Source organism: Phyllobates terribilis, unplaced genomic scaffold (genome assembly GCF_046119375.1).
Source record: "Phyllobates terribilis strain yellow unplaced genomic scaffold, ASM4611937v1 Scaffold_4__5_contigs__length_816908805, whole genome shotgun sequence".
Lineage (NCBI taxonomy): Eukaryota > Metazoa > Chordata > Amphibia > Anura > Dendrobatidae > Phyllobates > Phyllobates terribilis.
Window position 1 is genome coordinate 772,644,145 of NW_027362764.1, and position 25,886 is coordinate 772,670,030.

Consider the following 25,886-nt stretch of genomic DNA (forward strand, 5'->3'; position numbering starts at 1 on the left):
CACAGCTACACTGCTGTATATTGTCCTCTATGCAGCTGCTTTCTAGCAATGGATTATCTTACCCCAGAGCTGGATTCACAGCTACACTGCTCAGTACTGCACGGTAATGACCCCTATGTTGCTTTTAGTGCAGAATATGTGTTACAGAGAGTCAGGTGAGCAAGATCTCCTGTCTGTGTGTGCTGTGTATGGGAGACATCATAACAGCCAGTCTCTACCTACTAGCTCAGAGACGACTGATAATTAAAGCTAGTGCGGGTGTAATAGCGTTGTGTTAGTGGGTACTATCAGAGGAGTGGACTGACACCTTTTGCAGATCTGTCATACTGATGGGTTTTCTTAAAGGTAAAGAAAGGAAAATGATGACAAGGTGCAATGCAAACCTCACTGTGCCGCAACATACATTATATTGATGTATTATACCGATATACAGGAGGTTTATTTCTTACTTACTGTCCCGGCCGTCCCCGGTACACCAGGAGGACCAACCGATCCCTAAGGAGCAATGCACAACAGGTCAGTTAATAAAAAGCCGTTTTTATTTTGTAATGTTATTTTTCCTTTAATTATGAGATAACAGATCAACAATAACTCCGTGAAATTGAACCACCAGGTGCCAAACTATCAAGATTTTGAATTTTTTTTGGATTATTGGACTTGACTGATAGTCAAGAAAATCCAACAGTCTGGAATCACAATGTTCCCCAGGATCAGACAGAACAGAACTTATTGCTAATCGCGTACGACGACGAAGGAGAGGGAGGAATCGATTAATAGTGAATAAGGAGGGGAAAAAGGGAAAACCAATCAGATTATTATAAAAGCGACGTGACACCGACCTCTGCAGTCCTATGTAAATACCTTATCTCCTTTATCTCCCTTAGGTCCTAACGGCCCGGGAATGCCGCTCTGGCCCTTTAAAAGTAAAATGGAAATGCATTAGATGTAAGTATCTGTTCACACATCCAGTTGTTATCTCAGTTGTTGGGATCTTAAAATGATAAATAAAACATTCCAGTACAGGATCCATTCATTTTAATGGGAGCAGAAGCATCTTGTCTTCAGTTTTGCCTTCTTTCCCGCGATCTATTTTTTTTAGCTGGGTCTGTTGTCTGCGCAACTTTTGTCCGTCCGAAAAAAAAAGGATCCGTATTTATAACAATGAAGTCTGCAGCAAACAGATGCGCCATGTCATCCATTATTTCCATTATTAACGGATCCCGTTTTTATCACAGTTCATGTCCAGAATAGTAGAAGCGCTCAGAGACGAACGCAAAAAATGCAAGTAAAAATGCATCCGAAATGCCCGTACAAATGTGTCAAAAAACGTGCAGAATTTTTACTGCGAGTGTTTTTTAGTGCAGACAAATCTGATGCAAATTCTCAGTACTGCTGTATAGTGTCCTCCATGCTGTTGCTTTCTCCTAAGTATTTATCTCACCCAGAGCTGGATTCACAGCTACACTACTAAACACTCATGCATAATGTTCTACTTTCTGCTACTTTCTGGTAAGTGTTTATCTCACCAAAAATCATCATTCACAGCTACACTAATAAATAACCATGCATAATGTTTTCCTTCCTGCTAGTGTTTACATTACCCAGAGTGGGATTCACAGCTACACTACTAAATAATCATGCATAATGGTCTCCTTGCTGCTACTTTCTAGTAAGTGTTTCTGACCCAGAGCTGAATTCACAGCTACACTACTAAATATTTATGCATAATATTCTCCTTCTTGCTACTTTCTAGCAAGTGTTTATCTCACCCACAGTGGGATTCACAGCTACACTACTAAACACTCATGCATAATGTTCTACTTTCTGCTACTTTCTAGTAAGTGTTTATCTCACCAAAATCTGGATTCACAGCTACACTAATAATTAACCATGCATAATGTTTTCCTTTCTGCTACTTTCTAGTAAGTGTTTATCTCACCCAGAGCTGGATTCACAGCAACACTAATAAATAATCATGCATAATGTTCTCCTTGCTGCTACTTTCTAGCAAGTGTTTATCTCACTCAGAGCTGGATTCACAGCTAAAAAAGTAAATACTTATGCATAACTAGATGGTGGCCCGATTCTAATGCATCGGGTATTCTAGAATAGGTATGCGGCCGACCGGGTGCAATCAGCAGAGCTGTGTTTAAATTTGGGGCCAAAATCGCTGATTGGTCGCGTTCGGCAACCGCGACCAATCAGCAAAGCGGTGTTTAAATTTGGCGGCAATATCGATGATTGGTCGCGGGCGGCGGCCGCGACCAATCAGCGAACCGTGTTAGTGAGGACTGGAGAGCATGTTTAAATTTGGCACCAAAACCGCTAATTAGTCGCGACCAATCAGCAGAGCGGTGTTTAAATTTGGCGCCAATACTGCTGACTGGTCGCGGCCGCCGACCGCGACCAATCAGCAGAGCGATGTAGAGCGGGGTTTAAATTTGGCGCCAAAATTGCTGATTGGTCGCCAGCCGCGACCAAACAGCAGAGCGTTGTTTAAATTTGGCGCCAAAATCGCTGATTGGTCGAGGCCGGCGACCGCGACCAATCAGCAGAGCGTTGTTTAAATTTGGCGCCAATCTCGCTGATTGGTCGCGGATGGCGGCCGCGACCAATCAGCAGTGCGGTGTTTAAATTTGGCACCAAAATCGCTGATTAGTCGCGACCGCGACCAATCAGCAGAGCGGTGTTTAAATTTGGCACAAAAAGCGCAGATTGGTCGCGGCCGGTGGTTGCGACCAATCAGCAGAGTGAGGTTTACATTTGGCGCCAATACTGCTGATTGGTCACGGCCGACAACCGCGACTAAACAGCAGAGCGGTGTTTAAATTTGGTGCCAATCTCGCTGATTGTTCGCGGCTGGCGGCCGCGACCAATCAGCAGACCAGGGTTTAAATTTGGCACCAATAATGCTGATGGGTCGCAGCCGGCGACCGCGACCAATCAGCAGAGCGGGGTTTACATTTGGCGCCAATACTGCTGACTGGTCACGGCCGACAGCCGCGACCAATCAGCAGAGCGGTGTTTAAATTTTGTGCCAATACTGCTGATTGATCTCTGCCAGCGACCGCGATCAATCAGCAGAGCGTTGCTTAAATTTGGCGCCAATCTCGTTGATTGGTCGCGGCTGGAGTCCGCAACCAATCAGCAGAGCGTTGTTTAAATTTGGCGCCAATATCGCTGATTGGACGCGTCCGGCGTCCGCGTCCAATCAGCACAGCAGTTTTTAAATGTGGCGGCAAGATCGGTGATTGGTCGCGGCCGCTATTTAAATGTGGCGCCCAAATCGGTGATTGGTTGCGGGCAGCGGCCGCGACCAATCAGCAGAGCGGTGTTTAACTTTAGCGCCAAGATCACTGATTGGTCGGGTGTGGAGAGCGCGACCAATCAGCAAATCGTATTGGTGAGGAGCGGGGAGCGGAATCGTATTAGTGAGGACCGGGGAGCGCCGCTGCCTGTGCGGATACTTCCGCTGCGAGAACCCGGGACATGAGCGGGCGCTCGGAGCAGAAGTATCCCGACCCGCAGCGCCGCTCCCCGGTCCTCCCTTCACACCCTAGCCGCTGATGTCCCCACAGTATCCGCATGGTGTTACAAAGGTCCGGACATTTGTGTTAAAAATCGCTGATTGGTAGCTGGCGCTGCTCGCGACCAATCACCGATTTGGGCGCCAAATTTAAATATCGGCCGCGACCAATCACCGATCTTGGCTCCACATTTAAACACCGCTGTGCTGATTGGTCGCCGACGCTGGGCGCGACCAATCACCGATCTTGGCGGCAAATTCAAACACCGCTGTGCTGATTGGTCGCCGACGCTGTGGCCGAACAATCACCGATTTTGGCGGCACATTTAAATAGCATCCGCGACCAATCAGTACAGCGGTGTTTAAATGTGGAGCCAAGATCGGTGATTGGTCGCGGCCGATATTTAAATTTGGCGCCCAAATCGGTGATTGGTCGCGGGCAGCGCCAGCGACCAATCAGCGATTTTTAACACAAATGTCAGGACCTTTGTAACACCATGCGGATACTGTGGGGACATCAGCGGCTAGGGTGTGAAGGGAGGACCGAGGAGCAGCGCTGTGGGTCGGGATACTTCTGCTGCGAGCGCTCGCTCATGTCCCGGGTTCTCGGAGCGGAAGTATCCGCACAGGCAGCTGCGCTGACATCCATGCGGCTAGGGCGTGAAGGGAGGACCGGGGAGCGGCGCTGACATCCAATTGGTCGAGGCCGCTATTTGAATGTGGCGCCCAAATCGGTGATTGGTCGCGGGCAGCGTCCGCGACCAATCAGCACCGTAGTGTTTAACTTTTGTGGCAAGATCCGTGATTGGTCGTGGGCCAAGACCGCGACCAATCACCGATTTGTGTGGCACTTTTAAATAGCGTCCGCGACCAATTGGATGTCAGCGCCGCTCCCCGGTCCTCCCTTCACGCCCTAGCCGCATGGATGTCAGCGGCGCTGCTTGTGCGGATACTTCCGCTCCGAGCACCCGGGACATGAGCGGGCGCTCGCAGCAGAAGTATCCCGACCTGCAGCGCCGCTCCCCGGTCCTCCCTTCACACCCTAGCCGCTGATCTCCCCACAGTATCCGCATGGTGTTACAAAGCTCCGGACATTTGTGTTAAAAATCGCTGATTGGTCGCTGGCGCTGCCCGCGACCAATCACCGATTTGGGCGCCAAGTTTAAATATCGGCCGCGACCAATCACCGATCTTGGCTCCACATTTAAACACCGCTGTACTGATTGTTCGCGGCCGATATTTAAATTTGGCGCCCAAATAGGTGATTGGTCGCGGGCAGCGCCAGCGACCAATCAGCGATTTTTAACACAAATTTCCGGACCTTTGTAACACCATGCGGATACTGTGGGGACATCAGCGGCTAGGGTGTGAAGGGAGGATCGGGGAGCGGCGCTGCGGGTCGGGATACTTCTGCTGCGGGCGCCCGCTCATGTCCCGGGTTCTTGCAGCGGAAGTATCCGCACAGGCAGCGACGCTGACATCCAATTGGTCGCGGACGCTATTTAAAATTGCCGCACAAATCGGTGATTGGTCGCTGTCTTGGCCCGCGACCAATGACTGATCTTGGCGCCAAAGTTAAACACTATTGTGCTGATTGGTCGCGGACGCTGACCGCGACCAATCACCGATTTGGGCGCCAAATTTAAATATCGGCCGCGACCAATCACCGATTTGGGCGCCAAATTTAAATATCGGCCGCGACCAATCACCGATCTTGGCTCCACATTTAAACACCGCTGTGGTGATTGGTCGCGGCCGATATTTAAATTTGGCGCCCAAATCGGTGATTGGTCGCGGGCAGCGTCGGCGACCAATCAGCACAGCGGTGTTTAAGCTTTGCGCTAAGATCAGTGATTGGTCGGGTCCGAAGACCGCGACCAATCATCGAATCGTCTTGGTGAGGACTGGGGAGAGCGCTGCCAGTGCGGCTACTTACGCTGCGAGAACCCGGGACATCGCGGGCGCTCGCAGGAGAAGTATCCCGACCCGCAGCGCTGGTCCCCGGTCCTCCCTTCCGCATGGAGGTCAGCGGCGCCGGCGGTCCTTCCGCTGCTACCGGCCGGGAGATGAGCGCCTCGCGCCGCTCATCTCCCGGCTGCATCTCAGTCCCGCAGATGGGTCCGGCGGTCGGGTTCCTTCTGCTGTTGCCGGCCGGGAGATGAGCGCCTCGCGCCGGTCATCTCCCGGCTGCATCGCCGCTCAGCTCCGTCCCGCAGATGAGCCGCTAACGGCCGCCATCTTTTTTTAGAAATCCCCCGGCGCTGATTGGCCGCTGCCGGACCAATGAGCGACGCTGGATTTCCTGGACAGACAGACACACAGACAGACAGACAGACGGGATAAGACGATTATATATATAGATGTTCTCCTTTCTGCTACTTTCTAGTAAGTTTTTAGCTCACGCAGAGTGGGATTCACAGCTACACTAATAAATATTCATGCATAATATTCTCCTTGCTGCTACTTTCTAGTAAGTGTTCATCTCACCCAGAGTGGGATTCACAGCTACAATAATAATCATGTATAATGCTCTTGCTGCTACTTTCTAGTAAGTGTTTATCTCACCCAGAGCTGGAATCACAGCTATACTACTAAGTACGCATGTATAATGGTCTCCTTGCTGCTACTTTCTAGCGTTTCTCACCCAGAGCTGGATTCACAGCTACACTACTAAATACTTATGCATAATGTTCTCCTACTAATAATGATAATAAAACTACTTCTATTACTATTATAAAAATACATAATAATATAATAATAAAAAAGGTGTATTTTTTTACAGTGAGCATTTTTAGTGCAGACAAGTCTGATGCAAATTCTCAGTACTACTGTATAGTGTCCTTGATGCTGTTGCTTTCTGCTAAGCATTTATCTAACCAAGAGCCGGATTCACAGCTACTCTACTAAACACTCATGCATAACTTTCTCCTTTCTGTTACTTTCTAGTAAGTGTTTAGCTCACCCAGAGCTGGATTCACAGATACATTGCTCTTATAGTATACCCTTATAGTAAAAATAATAATAATGTTAATTGTAATTATAACAAAAATAAATAACAATATTACTACAGCCCTTCCTCCTCTAAAATGGTTACTACTATAACAAATATTACTGCTGCTGCTATTAGTAATGTATCACAATAGCACAAAAATATTATAAAAATATAAATACTAATAATAATTACTAATAATAATAATAGTAATACAGCTCCTCCTATTACTACTACCAATAATACAAAAGCCTCAACCTTAGCAGGAAAAAGAATAATATTAATAGAAAATGTAAAGCAATAATACAGCTAGAAAATATAAACCCAACTTCAGTACTTTTTACGCTACTAAAATAAAAAAAAATAAATAACTAGCACAGCTCCTCCTACTAATAATGATAATAAAACTACTACTATAAAGATATATAATAATATAATAATAAATTAATATAAATAAATCAATATAAAAATGTAATATTATTATTGGCAATAATAATAGCAATAATAAAAGTACTACAGCTCTTTCTACCGCTAATAAATAGTAGTACTACTACTAATACAAATAGTACTATTGTAAATAATAATAATAATAATAATGGGTCTAGAATAAAGGACATTCCTTCCCTTTGGGCGTTACCTGGTCACCTTTGTCTCCCTTCTTTCCATCCGCTCCTGACAATCCTGAGGAACCGGCTTCACCCTAAGAAATAATATTGATCAACGTCATATATATAATAACTATTATAAACAATTTGGAGATGGGACATTGATCCAGGGAACTCGTCTGATTGCCGTATGTGGAGCCGGGGAGGAATTTTCCCCCTAATATTGGGCACAAGCAATCGGATGATCGCAGCTTCTAGTCTCCTAAGGGGATTATTAAAGCCAGTTAAAAGTTTGTTTTTTTTTTTTAAAAAAAGTTTTTAAAAAAAAATATATATATATATATATATATATATATATATATATATATATATATATATATATATACAAAAGTTGAAATCATCCGCCTTTTGCCCCATTAAAAATAAAACAATTAAAAAAAATAAAAAATACACATATTTGGTATCGCCGCATACAAAAAAAAGGATTAATCCGATCGATAAACGGCGTAACGAGAAAAAAATGTGAAAACGCCAGAATTATGTTTTTATTTTATCTGCCGAAACATTGCAATAAAATGCAATAAAAGGCGATCAAAACATTGTATCTATCCCAAAATAGCATCAATAAAAACGTCAGCTCAGTGCGCAAAAAAATAAGCCCTCACCCGGCCCCAGATCCCGAAAAATTGGAGACGCTACGGGTCTCAGATTTTTTTTTTTTCACCGCTTAAAATAAAAAAAAAACCTCTACATGTTTGGTATCTACGAACTCGTAATAACCTGGAGAATAATAATGGCAGGTCAGTTTTATCATTTCGTGAACGTGGTAAATTTAAAAAAAAAAAAAAAAAAACAATTGTGGAATTACACTTTTTTTTGGCAATTGCACCTCACTTGGAATTTTTTTTCCCCATTTTCCAGTGCACGATATGGTAAAATCAATGGTGTCGTTCAAAAGTACAACTCGCCCCGCATAAAACAAGCCCTCATACGGCGATGTGGATGGAAAAATAAAAAAAAGTTATGGCTACTGGGAAAAAGGGGGATGAACAAAAAAACGAAAACGGAAAAACCCAAGGTGGTGAAGGGGTTAAGCAGACAAATTTGCCATTCAGGACCCTAGAAAAGCTGGGTAATGGTGCTTGCCATGATGCTTATTACCCAACTTCCCCAGAACATGATATAACTAGCGATCAGCTGAAGAGGCGCTGGTAGGAAAGGACGACCCCAGACTTATATTTATGGGGTAACATATAATTTACCGCCGCTGTCACCGGCTGCTTCCATCTTTCAGGACAGGGCTATTAACAGATTGATTTTCCCAGCCGCTGCTGACATCGCCATTTGCTCCCTGACCCGGGAGAACCATTAACCCTTCGATCAATGGATGGGTTTTATGACACTTTTAATAACAATATATTGATTTTAAAGGAATTAGAGAGTTTATATGGTAAATATAACGTCCGTGGGTTTGTTCTGATCTTCTACTCTGGCGTCATTCAATATACCTGCCATTACGGCCTCCTTTATATAATGTGTGGTACTAATTAGAATGTAGTGAAAGAAGTGATGATTCATGTAATTCCATGAAAAAATATAATTTTTACCTTTTCTCCGGGGCGGCCGGACAAACCGCGCTCACCGGGCTGCCCCTGTGTAATAAAGGACATCACAATATAAACTAAAATATAAAAGGATAATAAAGGAAATCATAATAATAATTACCAAAAGAATTAAAACGATAACAAGAATAATAATAAAAGTTGAAACAATTATTACAAATGAGCATCTGCTGCCACCAGGTGGTCATGAATATATTTACAGCTAAAGGCACAAAGCACTTCTCCTCCTCCTTCCATCAAAGTTTTTATCCTTTTACTATATTGCAGTCAATATATTATATAGCACTGTGTACTTACAATTGCTCATTTTGCCTTTCTACCCAGATAATTCTTCTCTTTTCTCTGCTCTATGTAGAAACAGGAAGTCTCTTGTCCCTGCATAAGCCTTCCCCCTCTTTAACTCCTGACCCAGCTGCTCCCTTCTCCCCCTGCCAGGGGCTTTTGCAGTGACTCATGACTCATGCAGAGAAAATTGACCTCCTGTTTCTACATAGATCTTAGAAGGATAGTCAGTTTTTAATCACATGATGTCATAGACCTAATGGAAAAGAGAAGCATTAGCTGGGTAGAAAGGCAAAATGAGCAATTGTAAGTGCACAGTGCTATATAATGTGATGATCGCTATAGATTAAGAGGATACACATTTTGATAGGAGGAGGAGGAGGAGTGCTTCTTTAATGTTAAAAAATATATATATGGCTCCATTTATTAATGATGGAGCAAGTTATTTGGGGATAAAAATAAAATGCTAAATGATACCAACAATAGTTTAAGAGCCACAAGATGGAGACGACTACATTAAGGACAAAGATATCATCTACTGCCGGTGCTGTCATCTGAATGGCTGCAGTTGCTTTTCACTTACCCTTGGCCCGGTTGGGCCTATAGATCCATCTAAGCCACGTTCTCCTTGTTCTCCCTACAATGAGAGATGTCATTATGGAATAAGTGATGACTATAAAGTCACATTATTCTAGTATATGTATTCAAATCATAGAAAGTAGTATATAGAGGAGTCACATCTATCTCATTCATACAGCAGTATATATAGAGGAGTCACATCTACCCCATCCATAGAGCAGTATATATAGAGGAGTCACATCTACCCCATCCATAGAGCAGTATGTATAGAGGAGTCACATCTACCCCATCCATAGAGCAGTATGCATAGAGGAGTCAGATCTACCCCACCCATAGAGCAGTATGTATAGAGGAGTCACATCTACCCCATCCATAGAGCAGTATGTATAGAGGAGTCACATCTACCCCATCCATGCAGCAGTATATATAGAGGAGTCACATCTATCCCATCCATAGAGCAGTATGTATAGAGGAGTCACATCTACCCCATCCATACAGCAGTATGTATAGAGGAGTCACATCTACCCCACCCATAGAGCAGTATGTATAGAGGAGTCACATCTACGACATCCATAGATCAGTATGTATAGAGGAGTCACATCTATCCCATCCATAGAGAAGTAGGTATAGAGGAGTCACATCTATCCCATCCATAGAGCAGTATGTATAGAGGAGTCACATCTACCCCATCCATAGTGCAGTATGTATAGAGGAGTCACATCTACCCCATCCATACAGCAGTATATATAGAGGAGTCACATCTATCCCATCCATAGAGAAGTATGTATAGAGGAGTCACATCTATCCCATCCATAGAGAAGTATGTATAGAGGAGTCCCATCTGTCCCATCCATAGAGCAGTATGTATAGAGGAGTCACATCTACCCCATCCATAGTGCAGCATGTATAGAGGAGTCACATCTATCCCATCCATAGAGCAGTATGTATAGAGGAGTCACATCTATCCCATCCATAGAGCAGTATGTATAGAGGAGTCACATCTATCCCATCCATAGAGCAGTATATATAGAGGAATCACATCTACCTCATCCATACAGCAGTATGTATAGAGGAGTCACATCTATCCCATCCATAGTGCAGTATACAGTGGTGGCCAAAAGTATTGGCACCCCTGCAATTCTGTCAGATAATACTCAGTTTCTTCCTGAAAATGATTGTAATCACAAATTCTTTGGTATTATTATCTTCATTTAATTTGCTTGCAAGGAAAAAACACAAAAGAGAATGAAGCAAAAATCAAATCATTAATCATTTCACACAAAACTCCAAAAATGGGCCAGACAAAAGTATTGGCACCCTCAGCCTAATACTTGGTTGCACAACCTTTAGCCAAAATAACTGCGAACAACCGCTTCCGGTAACCATCAATGAGTTTCTTACAATGCTCTGCTGGAATTGTAGACCATTCTTCTTTGGCAAACTGCTCCAGGTCCCTGATATTTGAAGGGTGCCTTCTCCAAACTGCCATTTTGAGATCTCTCCACAGGTGTTCTATGGGATTCAGGCCTGGACTCATTGCTGGCCACCTTAGAAGTCTCCAGTGCTTTCTCTCAAACCATTTTATAGTGCTTTAGGAAGTGTGTTTTGGGTCATTGTCCTGCTGGAAGACCCATGACCTCTGAGGGAGACCCAGCTTTCTCACACTGGGCCCTACATTATGCTGCAAAATTTGTTGGTAGTCTTCAGACTTCATAATGCCATGCACACGGTCAAGCAGTCCAGTGCCAGAGGCAGCAAAGCAACCCCAAAACATCAGGGAACCTCCACCATGTTTGACTGTAGGGACCGTGTTCTTTTCTTTGAATGCCTCTTTTTTTCCCTGTACACTCTATGTTGATGCTTTTTCCCAAAAAGCTCTACTTTTGTCTCATCTGACCAGAGAACATTCTTCCAAAACGTTTTAGGCTTTCTCAGGTAAGTTTTGGCAAACTCCAGCCTGGCTTTTTTATGTCTCGGGGTAAGAAGTGGGGTCTTCCTGGGTATCCTACCATACAGTCCCTTTTCATTCAGACGTCGACGGATAGTACGGGTTGACACTGTTGTACCCTCGGACTGCAGGGCAGCTTGAACTTGTTTGGATGTTAGTCGAGGTTCTTTATCCACCATCCGCACAATCTTGCGTTGAAATCTCTTGTCAATTTTTCTTTTCCGTCCACATCTAGGGAGGTTAGCCACAGTGCCATGGGCTTTAAACTTCTTGATGACACTGCGCACGGAAGACACAGGAACATTCAGGTCTTTGGAGATGGACTTGTAGCCTTGAGATTGCTCATGCTTCCTCACAATTTGGTTTCTCAAGTCCTCAGACAGTTCTTTGGTCTTCTTTCTTTTCTCCATGCTCAATGTGGTACACACAAGGACACAGGACAGAGGTTGAGTCAACTTTAATCCATGTTAACTGGCTGCAAGTGTGATTTAGTTATTGCCAACGCCTGTTAGGTGCCACAGGTAAGTTACAGGTGCTGTTAATTACACCAATTAGAGAAGCATCACATGATTTTTCAAACAGTGCCAATACTTTTATCCACCCCCTATCTATTCTGAAAACTGAATTGTACCTCCATGCTTCTTGCAATGCTCTGCAGCCTATCATTGGTAAATCTTTGTCATTCATCTACTACGTGTTATCTATTCTGAAAACTGAATTGTACCTCCATGCTTCTTGCAATGCTCTGCAGCCTATCATTGGTCATTCATCTACGTCGTTTAACCCATGATACTTTAAGGTCATCACACTTACTTTCACAATTTATGATCCATGTAGACTTGCCAATCTGTTTTTTGTTCTGCAGTTTATGGTCTCCTGTTGTCTTAAACTAGCTGATTGATTGCTAACGAGTTAAATCTGTGTAGATCTAAGCAGATACTTCCCTATATATTGAGACATAGTCAAGGGGCAGCATTTATGCGGGGGCATTTATGCATATAGCATTTATGCATACTTTATCGAAGTGCCATAATTTATCAAAGTGTCTCGGCAGTTAGATATGGCAGTTGGACAGGGCAGGAGACAGGAAAGACATGCAAGACAATTAAACAAACTTGCTTCCAGTCCATCAGTTTTGCAAACAGTACTCACCATTTGTATCTGTGCCATTTATATTCTGGCTGCAACAATCATCCACATTCACCGTTCGCCCACAAATTCAGCAGACTTCATCCATATTAACCCCTCTCTCCTCTCTTCTCCTATGTACAGCTGACATGCTCTCTTCACAATGTTATACCACACAGATCCATTCATTGCCACCATACAACACAGGAAACGCTCTCACAAATCACTCAACCATCTGCTCACTCTCTGTATCTTCCTTCTCTTAGTCGCAGGTGATATTTCTCCTAATCCAGGACCCTCCAGTAATAATAACACTAACTCTTTCCCTGTTACATTCAGAAACCCTGCTAATCTCATTAATATTCCCTGCATATCTTCTGTCTCATTCAACTGTGCCCTTTGGAATGCGCGCTCAGCATGTAATAAACTCTCTTACATCCATGACTTTTCCCTCTCTAATTCCCTCAACCTTCTGGCTCTCACTGAAACCTGGATCCAGCAGTCGGACACCACCACCGCTCCAGCTCTCTCCTATGGTGGCCTACACTTCTCTCATACTCCGAGACCTGACAACAGATCAGGTGGAGGTGTTGGTCTGCTTCTTTCAACAAAATGTACTTTTCAGGTGATCCCGCCAGTACCCTCCCTTATCTTCCCTTCTTTTGAGGCCCACACAGTCAGACTCTACCGGCCCTTCTCCCTGCGAGTGGCCGTTGTCTATCGCCCTCCAGGTCCCTCCCGTCAGTTCCTGGATCACTTTGCTGCCTGGCTTCCAAATTTTCTATCCTGCGACATCCCCACGATAATCATGGGAGATTTTAACATCCCAATTGGTGAGTCTCTTTCCCCATCTGCTGCTCACCTTTTATCACTAACCTCCTCCTTCGGCCTTTCACAGCTTGCTAATTCTCCTACACATGAGGACGGGAACACATTGGACCTGATCTTCTCCCGGCTTTGCTCAGTACATGACTTTACTAACTCTCCCATTCCACTGTCTGACCATAATCTTCTTTCATTCTCTGTCAAGAACTGTGACTCTACTCTAGACCCCTCCACTTTCCACACTTATAGAAATTTACGCGCCATTAACACCCAGAAATTGATGAAAAAGTTGCACTCATCATTGGTCCCAATCTCTTCCCTCTCATGTCCCAACTCTGCATTGAAGCATTATAACGATATAATGCTATGCGTTGTGGATGAAGCCGCACCTCCTACACAAAGAACAATTTGGCATAGACGGCGACAACCCTGGCACACGCCTCAAACACGTCTTCTCCAGCGGTGTTCCAGGTGCGCTGAAAGGCTGTGGAGAAAATCTAATCTGCCCAACGATTTCCTCCATTATAAATTTATGCTGAAAACATATAACTCTGCCCTTCACCTCTCCAAACAAACCTACTTTAACAACCTCATAATCTCACTTTCCAATAATCCTAAACGACTCTGTGACACGGTTCATTCTCTCCACAATCAAACACAGGCCCCGACCACCGACCTCAGCGCTGACAATCTGGCCAATTATTTCAAAGAAAAAATTGACCATATACGACAGGAAATTTTCTCCCAATCCCCAAACGTTTTGCATGCTCTCCCCCACCACATTGTATCTTGCTCACTTTCTGACTTCAAACCAGTCACGGAAGATGAAGTGATCAGGCTCCTTGCATCTTCTCGCCCTACCACCTGCACCAGTGACCCTATTCCCTCACATCTCCTTCAGTCCCTTGCTCCAGCTGTCACCACTCACCTAACTAAAATTTTCAACCTCTCCCTCTCATCTGGTATCTTTCCCTCTTCTTTTAAACATGCCAGCATACATCCATTACTTAAAAAAAAATCCCTTGACCAGAACTGCACGACCAACTACAGACCGGTCTCTAATCTTCCCTTTATCTCTAAACTCCTGGAACGCCTGGTCCATTCCCGTCTAATCCGCTATCTTTCAGACAACGCTCTTCTTGACCCTTTACAATCTGGTTTCCGCTCTTTACATTCTACTGAAACTGCCCTCACTAAAGTTTCTAATGATCTACTAACAGCTAAATCTAATGGTCACTACTCCCTGCTGATTCTCCTGGATCTCTCTGCAGCATTCGACACTGTGGATCACCAGCTCCTCCTCACTATGCTCTGCTCTATTGGCCTCAAGGACACTGTTCTCCCCTGGTTCTCCTCCTATCTCTCTGACCGCTCCTTCTCTGTGTCTTTCGCCGGCTCCTCCTCCTCTCTCCTTCCCCTTACTGTCGGGGTTCCTCAAGGATCAGTCCTAGGCCCCCTTCTTTTCTCCTTATACACCGCTCCTATTGGACAAACAATCAGCAGATTCAGTTTTCAGTACCATCTCTATGCTGATGACACCCAATTATACACCTCTGCTCCGGACATCACCCCTGCATTACTACAAAAGACCAGTGATTGTCTTTCTGCTGTGTCTAACAATATGTCCTCCCTCTGCCTAAAACTGAATCTGTCAAAAACTGAACTACTCGTATTTCCTCCCTCCACTAACCTACCTGTGCCCGATATTGGCATTTCCGTTTGTGGCTCAACCATTACTCCCCAGCAACAAGCCCGCTGTCTTGGGGTCATTTTTGACTCCGATCTTTCTTTTACTCCTCACATCAAATCACTCGCTCGTTCATGTCATCTACACCTCAAAAACATCTCAAGAATCAGGACTTTTCTCACCTTTGACTCGGCAAAAACTCTTACTGTAACTCTTATTCATTCTCGTCTTGACTATTGCAACTCTCTACTTATCGGGCTCCCTCTTACTAAACTCTCCCCTCTCCAATCCATCCTTAATGCAGCAGCCAGGATCATATTCCTCGCCAACCGCTACTCCGATGCCTCTTCCCTGTGCCAGTCATTGCATTGGTTACCCATCCAATATAGAATTCAATTTAAACTTATCACGCTCACCCACAAAGCGCTCCATGCTTCAGCACCCCCCTACATCTCCTCCCTTGTCTCAGTCTACCACCCTACATGTGCCCTCCGTTCTGCCAATAACTTAAAACTAAAATCCTCCATAATCCGAACTTCTCACTCCCATCTCCAAGATTTCTCACGTTCTGCGCCAATTCTTTGGAATGCACTACCCAAGACAGTTCGATTAATTCACAATACCCACAGTTTCAAGCGGACCCTAAAAACCCATTTCTTTAGACTGGCGTATCACCTAAACACACAATCTGTCCATCCCAGTTGTCCGTCCCAGTTTTCCCCCATATTAAATTCTTCTTCAATTTCAGGTTCATACCAACCGTGCACATAATAGCCTCGGTCAGGACTGCACACATACTGGCAGGCGACCAGTCCATGTATTATTTATCCTATATAGTATATCAAGGCTGCATTATACAATATATGTACATTTTACCTTTTGTGTCTCCCCAATCTCCTCATAGACTGTAAGCTTGCGAGCAGGACCCTCACTCCTTTCGATATGAGATATGCTTATTCTGTATTGTCTGTATATGTCCCCCCTAAAACTTGTAAATTGCTGCGGAATATGTTGGCGCTATAAAAGTAAACATTATTATTATTATTATTACCCCCTTTTTTAGGTTTGGTGTGGAATTGTATCCAATTTGGCTTTAGGACAATTCTTTTTGTGTTTTTTCATTGAAGACAAATTAAATGAAGATAATAATACCAAAGAATTTGTGATTGCAATCATTTTCAGGAAGAAACTGAGTATTATCTGACAGAATTGCAGGGGTGCCAATACATTTGGCCACCACTGTATATAGAAGAGTCACATCTATCTCACCCATTGAGCAGTATGTATAGAGGAGTCACATCTATCCCATCCATAGAGCAGTATGTATAGAAGAGTCACATCTACCCCATCCATAGATCAGTATGTATAGAGGAGTCACATCTATCCCATCTATAGAGCAGTATGTATAGAGGAGTCACATCTATCCCATCCATAGAGCAGTATGTATAGAGGAGTCACATCTATCCCATCCATAGTGTAGTATATATAGAAGAGTCACACCTATCTCACCCATTGAGCAGTATGTATAGAGGAGTCACATCTATCTCATCCATAGAGCAGTATGTATAGAGGAGTCACATATATCCCATCCATAGAGCAGTATATATAGAGGAATCACATCTACCTCACCCATACAGCAGTATGTATAAAGGAGTCACATCTATCCCATTCATAGAGCAGAATGTATAGAGGAGTCACATCTATCCCATCCAAAGAGCAATATGTATAGAAGAATCACATCTATCTCATCCATAGAGCAGTATGTATGGAGGAATCACATCTATTCCATCCATAGAGCAGTATGTATAGAGGAGTCACATCTACCCCATCCATAGAGCAGTATATATAGAAGAGTCACATCTATCTCATACATAGAGCAGTATGTATAGAGGAGTCACATCTATCCCATCCATAAAGCAGTATGTATAGAAGAGTCACATGTATCTCATCAATAGAGCAGTATGTATAGAGGAGTCACATCTATCCCATCCATAGAGCAGTATGTATAGAGGAGTCACATGTATCTCATCAATAGAGCAGTATGTATAGAAGAGTCACATCTATCCCATCCATAGAGCAGTATGTATAGAGGAGTCACATGTATCTCATCAATAGAGCAGTATGTATAGAGGAGTCACATCTATCCCATCCATAGAGCAGTATGTATAGAGGAGTCACATGTATCTCATCAATAGAGCAGTATGTATAGAGGAGTCACATCTATCCCATCCGTAGAGCAGTATATATAGAAGAGTCACATCTATCCCATCCATAGAGCAGTATGTATAGAGGAGTCACATGTATCTCATCAATAGAGCAGTATGTATAGAGGAGTCACATGTATCTCATCAATAGAGGAGTATGTATAGAGGAGTCACATCTATCCCATCCGTAGAGCAGTATATATAGAGGAGTCACATCTATCCCATCCGTAGAGCAGTATATATAGAGGAGTCACATCTATACCATCCATAGAGCAGTACGCATAGAAGAATCACATCTATCCCATCCATAGAGCAGTATGTATAGAGGAGTCACATCTATCCCATCCATAGAGCAGTATGTATAGAAGAATCACATCTATCTCATCCATAGAGCAGTATGTATAGAGGAGTCACATCTACCCCATCCATGCAGCAGTATATATAGAGGAGTCACATCTATACCATCCATAGAGCAGAATGTATAGAGGAGTCACATCTATCCCATCCATAGAGCAGTATATATAGAGGAGTCACATCTACCCCATCCATAGATCAGTATGTATAGAGGAGTCACATCTATCCCATCCATAGAGCAGTATGTATAGAATAGTCACATCTATCCCATCCATAGAGCAGTATGTATAGAGGAGTCACATCTATCCCATCCATAGAGAAGTATCATCTATAGAGCAGTATGTGCTGTATGTTATAGTTCACCATTTTTTTATTTTTTTTTATATCTCCCGTTCAGCTCCCCCTGCAGGACAGACACAGAAAAACCATAAAACCACAGCCAATCTTTGCTATATAACTTTTGTTGTTGATGTAGTCAAAACAACATATATCATCCGTCCACAGGAGAATAGATGAATGTGTGGTTGTTGGTAGTCCGACTCTGGAGACCCCCAATGATGCTGAGAATGACAGTCAAGAAGTTGTGAATGGAACGGCAGAATGATGTGTGACCAATTCTCCAGCCATCAGTGAATGAAGCAGTGGTATCTTATGATCACTACCACTCCATTTACACAGAGAACATTGGGTTCCCCATTCCCACAATTGTTTGGACTCCATTACTAAGACTTGGCGTACTTTCAATTTTCATGGTTGACATCCAGTAGAAGTGAACTGGAGTACTAAGCATGTTACCAAAAAGTTTTGGTTACACACCTTTTCGAGGTCCCCAGGCTCCAGCCATTTCTCCCCATGTATTGTCCACTCATTCTCTTCCCCTCCATCTAATGGTCTTCATCTCCTTAAGTTGGGGCACATGAAGGTGTCTCTAAATTCTGAAAGGTTTTGGGGGGGGGGGAATGGGTCTGAGAAGTTTTGTTGACTATTTTAGGAGTCAAAAAGGTGACTCCTTTTTCTGGAAGCTCCTTCAGATATGTCATATTTCTTGTCTATGGGTCAAATTTTTCGTCTAGAACATCAGGTATGTTTTACCTTTGGTCCGGGTTTTCCGTCCACTCCACCTGTTCCATCTTTTCCAGGTGATCCCTAAAAAAATACATATAGTTATTGTAGAAATGGATTCATCATAGGTAGTCATAAAATATATACTGTATATATGAGTTTAAGTAATGATTTCAATGACAGCAAGTTTTACTCCATCAGATCAGTCCACCATCTCATGTACATTAGTCATATGAGACTATTTATTATGGGGGCTGCAAATACTAAAAATGTTATCTTTTGTGGGTATATTAATGTAGACGATCACTGCAGATAATGGCCTGTGAATGGCACTGTACTCCCATCCCATTGCAGAGTCATCAGCCGAATGGAGATCGAGCAGCTACAAGGGAAGAGATAGTTTGTGCATGGAGAAGGCAGAGATGGTTTATCACCATCTCTGCCTTCCTGCTCGCTGTATACACAATGCAGAAGGAGAACCAACCGCACCTCCTCCTCCAGACCCTGTGATCTTGTGATTGTTGGGTGCTGGGATGGAGAAGAAGCTGATGAGTCCTAATAAATCCAGACCAGCTCTGCAGTGCAGGTAGGAGGCTGAATTTACCCTGTAACTGGGGATAATATAGCCCCGGTTACAGGGAAAATTAGAAATAAAATTATGTATTTAAATGTTAAAATGCCTCTCAAAGGTCTTTAATTACATTTTTTGGGGCATAATATGTGAAATTAAAAAAAAAAATTAAAATAAAAACATAACACACACAAAAAATAAAAGAAATAAATAAATTAAAAATGAAACCACTGACACTCCAAATAGCTATTTCTATCCCCACACCCTTAGGAAAAAAATACATGTTCGATAAGTAAAATATAATTGCTACAGAAAGAGGAACATAATTAAAAAAATTATTTTAGTGGCCTTTTGCAATTATGAAAAAAATGTGAAAAAGTTATAAATAAATTCATGCTGAAAAATAGGCCTAACGTATCAAGAAAAAAAAAGTTATTTAAATATGCGGAAAAGAAAATATTTTAGAGCCATGCATTTTCCAGCTATTTGTCATGTACTTACAGGGGGGCCGATTTTCCCAGGTTTTCCAGGAAATCCTATTTCACCCGGTAAACCCTAAAAAAACCAACATAATGAGATGAGGAATAAATATAGGGTTCATTGCTGCAGCACAGACATAACCGCGGATTACGAGATTGGCAAGGAATAAAACATTTATTTTTTCTCAATTTCTTCAGAGGTCAAGAGCAAGCAGGCAGGGGTTAAAAATTAATAGGGGATTCATTAAATCCCACACACTCCGGGGACCACGGCTGCACAGGTAATGGCTGCAATGTATAATCTAATGAGTGAGTCACTGGAGTAGGCGGAGGGGCCCCGACAGCGGCAATGGATTCATCCCCCCTGCAGGTCAGAGCCAGGAGAGATCACACCTGACTAACGCTTCACCGATGGGACTGGGACGTATTCATTACGAGACTCCTCCTGCTCCACATCATCACCTGTAATATCATATATACCGCCTGCTGTGAAATGTAAGAAACTGCAATAATCAGCCTGATACATAACATATACAGTGTACACAAGAGGAAGATCATTTATACTGACGTATCACAGATTTCTCCATGCGCATAACATGTATTATAGTAGTCATATACCTGTATACAGAGGCCAGCATTATAGTAGTTATATTATTGTACATAGGAGCATTTTTATATTAGTTATATACTTGTACATAGGGGGCAGTATTATAGTACTAATAGTCTTGTACATAGGAGCAGTATTACAGTAGTTTTATTCTTGTACATAGGGCGCAGTATTATAGTAGCTATATTCTTGTACATAGGAGCAGTATTATAGTAGTTATAGTCTTGTACATAGGAGCAGTATTACAGTAGTTTTATTCTTGTACATAGGGGCAGTATTATAGTAGTTATATTATTGCACATAGGAGCATTTTTATATTAGTTATATACTTGTACATAGGGGGCAGTATTATAGTACTAATAGTCTTGTACATAGGAGCAGTATTACAGTAGTTTTATTCTTGTACATAGGGCGCAGTATTATAGTAGCTATATTCTTGTACATAGGAGCAGTATTATAGTAGTTATAGTCTTGTACATAGGAGCAGTATTACAGTAGTTTTATTCTTGTACATAGGGGGCAGTATTATAGTAGTTATATTCTTGTACATAGGAGCAGTATTATAGTAGTTATATTCTTGTACATAGGAGCAGTATTATAGTAGTTATATTCTAGTACATAGGGGGCAGTATTATAGTAGTTATATTCTTGTACATAGGGGGCAGTATTATAGTAGTTATATTCTTGTACATAGGAGCAGTATTATAGTAGTTATATTCTTGTACATAGGAGCAGTATTATAGTAGTTATATTCTTGTACATAGGAGCAGTATTATAGTAGTTATATTCTTGTACATAGGGGGCAGTATTATAGTACTTATAGTCTTGTACATAGGAGCAGTATTACAGTAGTTTTATTCTTATACATAGGGGGCAGTATTATAGTAGTTATATTCTTGTACATAGGAGCAGTATTATAGTAGTTATATTCTTGTACATAGGAGCAGTATTATAGTAGTTATATTCTAGTACATAGGGGCAGTATTATAGTAGTTATATTCTTGTACATAGGGGGCAGTATTATAGTAGTTATATTCTTGTACATAGGGGGCAGTATTATAGTAGTTATATTCTTGTACATAGGAGTAGTATTATAGTAGTTATATTCTTGTACAAAGGAGCAGTATTATAGTATATTCTTGTACATAGGAGCAGTATTATAGTAGTTATATTCTTGTACATAGCGAGCAGTATTATAGTAGTTATATTCTTGTACATATGAGCAGTATTATAGTAGTTATATTCTTGTACATAGGGGGCAGTATTATAGTAGTTATATTCTTGTACATATGAGCAATATTATAGTAGTTATATTCTTGTACATGGGGGAAGTATTATAGTAGTTATATTCTTGTACATAGGAGCAGTATTATACTAGTTATATTCTTGTACATAGGGGCAGTATTATAGTAGTTATATTCTTGTACATAGGGGACAGTATTATAGTAGTTATATTCTTGTACATAGGAGCAGTATTATAGTAGTTATATTCTTGTACATAGGGGGCAGTATTATAGTAGTTATATTCTTGTACATAGGAGCAGTATTATAGTAGTTATATTCTTGTACATAGCAGCAGTATTATAGTAGTTATATTCTTGTACATAGCGGGCAGTATTATAATAGTTATATTCTTGTACATAGGGGGCAGTATTAGAGTAGTTATATTCTAGTACATACGGACAGTATTATAGTAGTTATATTTTTGTACATAGGGGGTAGTATTATAGTAGTTATATTCTTGCACATAGGAGCAGTATTATAGTAGTTATAATTTTGTACATAGGGGCAGTATTATAGCAGTTATATTCTTGTACATAGGGGGCAGTATTATAATAGTTATATTCTTGTACATAGGAGCAGTATTATAGTAGTTATATTCTTGTACATAGGGGGCAGTATTATAATAGTTATATTCTTGTACATAGGAGAAGCATTATAGCAGTTATATTCTTGTACATAGGAGCAGTATTATAGAAGTTATATTCTTGTACATAGGGAGCAGTATTATAGTAGTTATATTCTTGTACATAGGGGGCAGTATTATAGTAGTTATATTCTTGTACATAGGAGCAGTATTATAGTAGTTATATTCTTGTACATAGGGGCAGTATTATAGTAGTTATATTCTTGTACATAGGGGCAGTATTATAGCAGTTATATTCTTGTACATAGGAGCAGTATTATAGTAGTTATATTCTTGTACATAGGGGCAGTATTATAGTAGTTATATTCTTGTACATAGGGGGCAGTATTATAATAGTTATATTCTTGTACATAGGAGCAGTATTATAGTAGTTATATTCTTGTACATAGGAGCACTATTATAGTAGTTATATTCTTGAACATAGGAGCACTATTATAGTAGTTATATTCTTGTACATAGGAGCAGTATTATATTAGTTATATTCTTGAACATAGGGGCAGTATTATAGTAGTTATATTGTTGTACATAGGGGCAGTATTATAGTAGTTATATTCTTGTACATAGGAGCAGTACTATAGTAGTTATAATCTTGTACATAGGAGCACTATTATAGTAGTTATACTATTGTACATAGGAGCACTATTATAGTAGTTATATTATTGCACATAGGAGCATTTTTATATTAGTTATATACTTGTACATAGGGGGCAGTATTATAGTACTTATAGTCTTGTACATAGGAGCAGTATTACAGTAGTTTTATTCTTGTACATAGGGGGCAGTATTATAGTAGTTATATTCTTGTACATAGGGGCAGTATTATAGTAGTTATATTCTTGTACATAGGGGGCAGTATTATAATAGTTATATTCTTGTACATAGGAGAAGTATTATAGTAGTTATATTCTTGTACATAGGAGCAGTATTATAGTAGTTATCTTCTTGTACATAGGGAGCAGTATTATAGTAGTTATATTCTTGTACATAGGGGGCAGTATTATAGTAGTTATATTCTTGTACATAGGAGCAATATTATAGTAGTTATAATCTTGTACATAGGGGCAGTATTATCTTAGTTATATTCTTGTACATAGGGGGCAGTATTATAGTAGTTAAATTCTTGTACATAGGAGCAGTATTATAGTAGTTATATTCATGTACATAGGGGCAGTATTATAGTAGTTATATTCTTGTACATAGGGAGCAGTATTATAGTAGTTATATTCTTGTACATAGGGAGCAGTATTATAGTAGCTATATTCTTGTACATATGAACAGTATTATAGTAGTTATATTATTGTACATAGGGGGCAGTATTATAGTAGTTATTTTCTTGTACATATGAGCAGTATTATAGTAGTTATATTCTTGTACATGGGGAAAGTATTATAGTAGTTATATTTTTGTACATAGGAGCAGTATTATAGTAGTTATATTGTTGTACATAGGGGCAGTATTATAGTAGTTATATTCTTGTACATAGGGGCAGTATTATAGTAGTTATATTCTTGTACATAGGGGACAGTATTATAGTAGTTATATTCTTGTACATAGGGGGCAGTATTATAGTAGTTATATTCTTGTACATAGGGGACAGTATTATAGTAGTTATATTCCTGTACATAGGGGGCAGTATTATAATAGTTATATTCTTGTACATAGGAGAAGTATTATAGTAGTTATATTCTTCTACATAGGGGGCAGTATTATAATAGTTATATTCTTGTACATAGGAGAAGTATTATAGTAGTTATATTCTTGTACATAGGAGCAGTATAATAGTAGTTATATTCTTGTACATAGGGAGCAGTATTATAGTAGTTATATTCTTGTACATAGGGGGCAGTATTACAGTAGTTATATTCTTGTACATAGGAGCAGTATTATAGTAGTTATATTCTTGTACATAGGGGCAGTATTATAGTAGTTATATTCGTGTACATAGGAGGCAGTATTATAGTAGTTATATTCTTGTACATAGGAGCAGTACTACAGTAGTTATATTCTTGTACATAGGAGCACTATTATAGTAGTTATATTCTTGTACATAGGATCAGTATTATATTAGTTATATTCTTGTACATAGGGAGCAGTATTATAGTAGTTATATTCCTGTACATAGGAGCACTATTATAGTAGTTATATTATTGTACATAGGAGCACTATTATAGTAGTTATATTATTGTACATAGGAGCATTATTATATTAGTTATATTCTTGTACATAGGGGGCAGTATTATAGTACTTACATTCTTGTACATAGGAGCAGTATTACAGTAGTTATATTCTTGTACATAGGGGGCAGTATTATAGTAGTTATATTCTTGTACATAGGGGCAGTATTATAGTAGTTATATTCTTGTACATAGGGGGCAGTATTATAATAGTTATATTCTTGTAGATAGGAGCAGTATTATAGTAGTTATATTCTTGTACATAGGGGGCAGTAATATAATAGTTATATTCTTGTACATAGGAGAAGTATTATAGTAGTTATATTCTTGTACATAGGAGCAGTATTATAGTAGTTATATTCTTGTACATAGGGGGCAGTATTATAGTAGTTATATTCTTGTACATAGGAGCAGTATTATAGTAGTTATATTCTTGTACATAGGGGCAGTATTATATTAGTTATATTATTATACATAGGGGGCAGTATTATAGTAGTTATATTCTTGTACATAGGAGCAGTATTATAGTAGTTATATTCTTGTACATAGGGGCAGTGTTATAGTAGTTAAATTCTTGTACATAGGGGGCAGTATTAAAATAGTTATATTCTTGTACATAGGAGCAGTATTATAGTAGTTATATTCTTGTACATAGGAGCAGTATTATAGTAGTTATATTCTTGTACATAGGAGCACTATTATAGTAGTTATATTCTTGTACATGGGAGCAGTATTATATTAGTTATATTCTTGAACATAGGGGCAGTATTATAGTAGTTATATTCTTGTACATAGGGGCAGTATTATAGTAGTTATATTCTTGTACATAGGAGCAGTACTATAGTAGTTATATTCTTGTACATAGGAGCAGCATTATATTAGTTATATTCTTGTACATAGGGAGCAGTATTATAGTAGTTATATTCCTGTACATAGGAGCACTATTATAGTAGTTATATTATTGTACATAGGAGCACTATTATAGTAGTTATATTATTGTACATAGGAGCATTATTATATTAGTTATATTCTTGTACATAGGGGCAGTATTATAGTAGTTATATTCTTGTACATAGAAGCAGTAGTATAGTAGTTATATTCTTGTACATAGGAGCAGTATTATAGTAGTTAGATTCTTGTACATAGGAGCAGTATTATAGTAGTTATATTCTTGTACATAGGGGGCAGTATTTTAGTAGTTATATTCTTGTACATAGGGACAGTATTATAGTAGTCATATTTTTGTACATAGAGGGCAGCATTATAGTAGATATATTCTTGTACATAGGAGGCAGTATTATAGTAGTTATATTCTTG

The 25,886-nt window shown here is 40.6% G+C and overlaps 1 protein-coding gene across 2 annotated transcripts in view; it reads right to left on the reverse strand.

Annotated features, from left to right (window-relative positions):
• COL22A1 (collagen type XXII alpha 1 chain) overlaps window positions 1-25,886 on the reverse strand; it is a 519,049-nt gene that overhangs the window by 179,427 nt on the left and 313,736 nt on the right. For both annotated transcript variants that reach the window (XM_073679923.1, XM_073679924.1), the window contains 7 exons: window positions 19,884-19,937; window positions 18,842-18,895; window positions 9,608-9,661; window positions 8,728-8,772; window positions 7,153-7,215; window positions 862-915; window positions 454-495 (listed from right to left, as the gene is read on the reverse strand). In XM_073679923.1, the coding sequence (XP_073536024.1) occupies window positions 454-495; window positions 862-915; window positions 7,153-7,215; window positions 8,728-8,772; window positions 9,608-9,661; window positions 18,842-18,895; window positions 19,884-19,937 (366 nt within the window). The remainder of the gene's footprint in view (window positions 1-453; window positions 496-861; window positions 916-7,152; window positions 7,216-8,727; window positions 8,773-9,607; window positions 9,662-18,841; window positions 18,896-19,883; window positions 19,938-25,886) is intronic.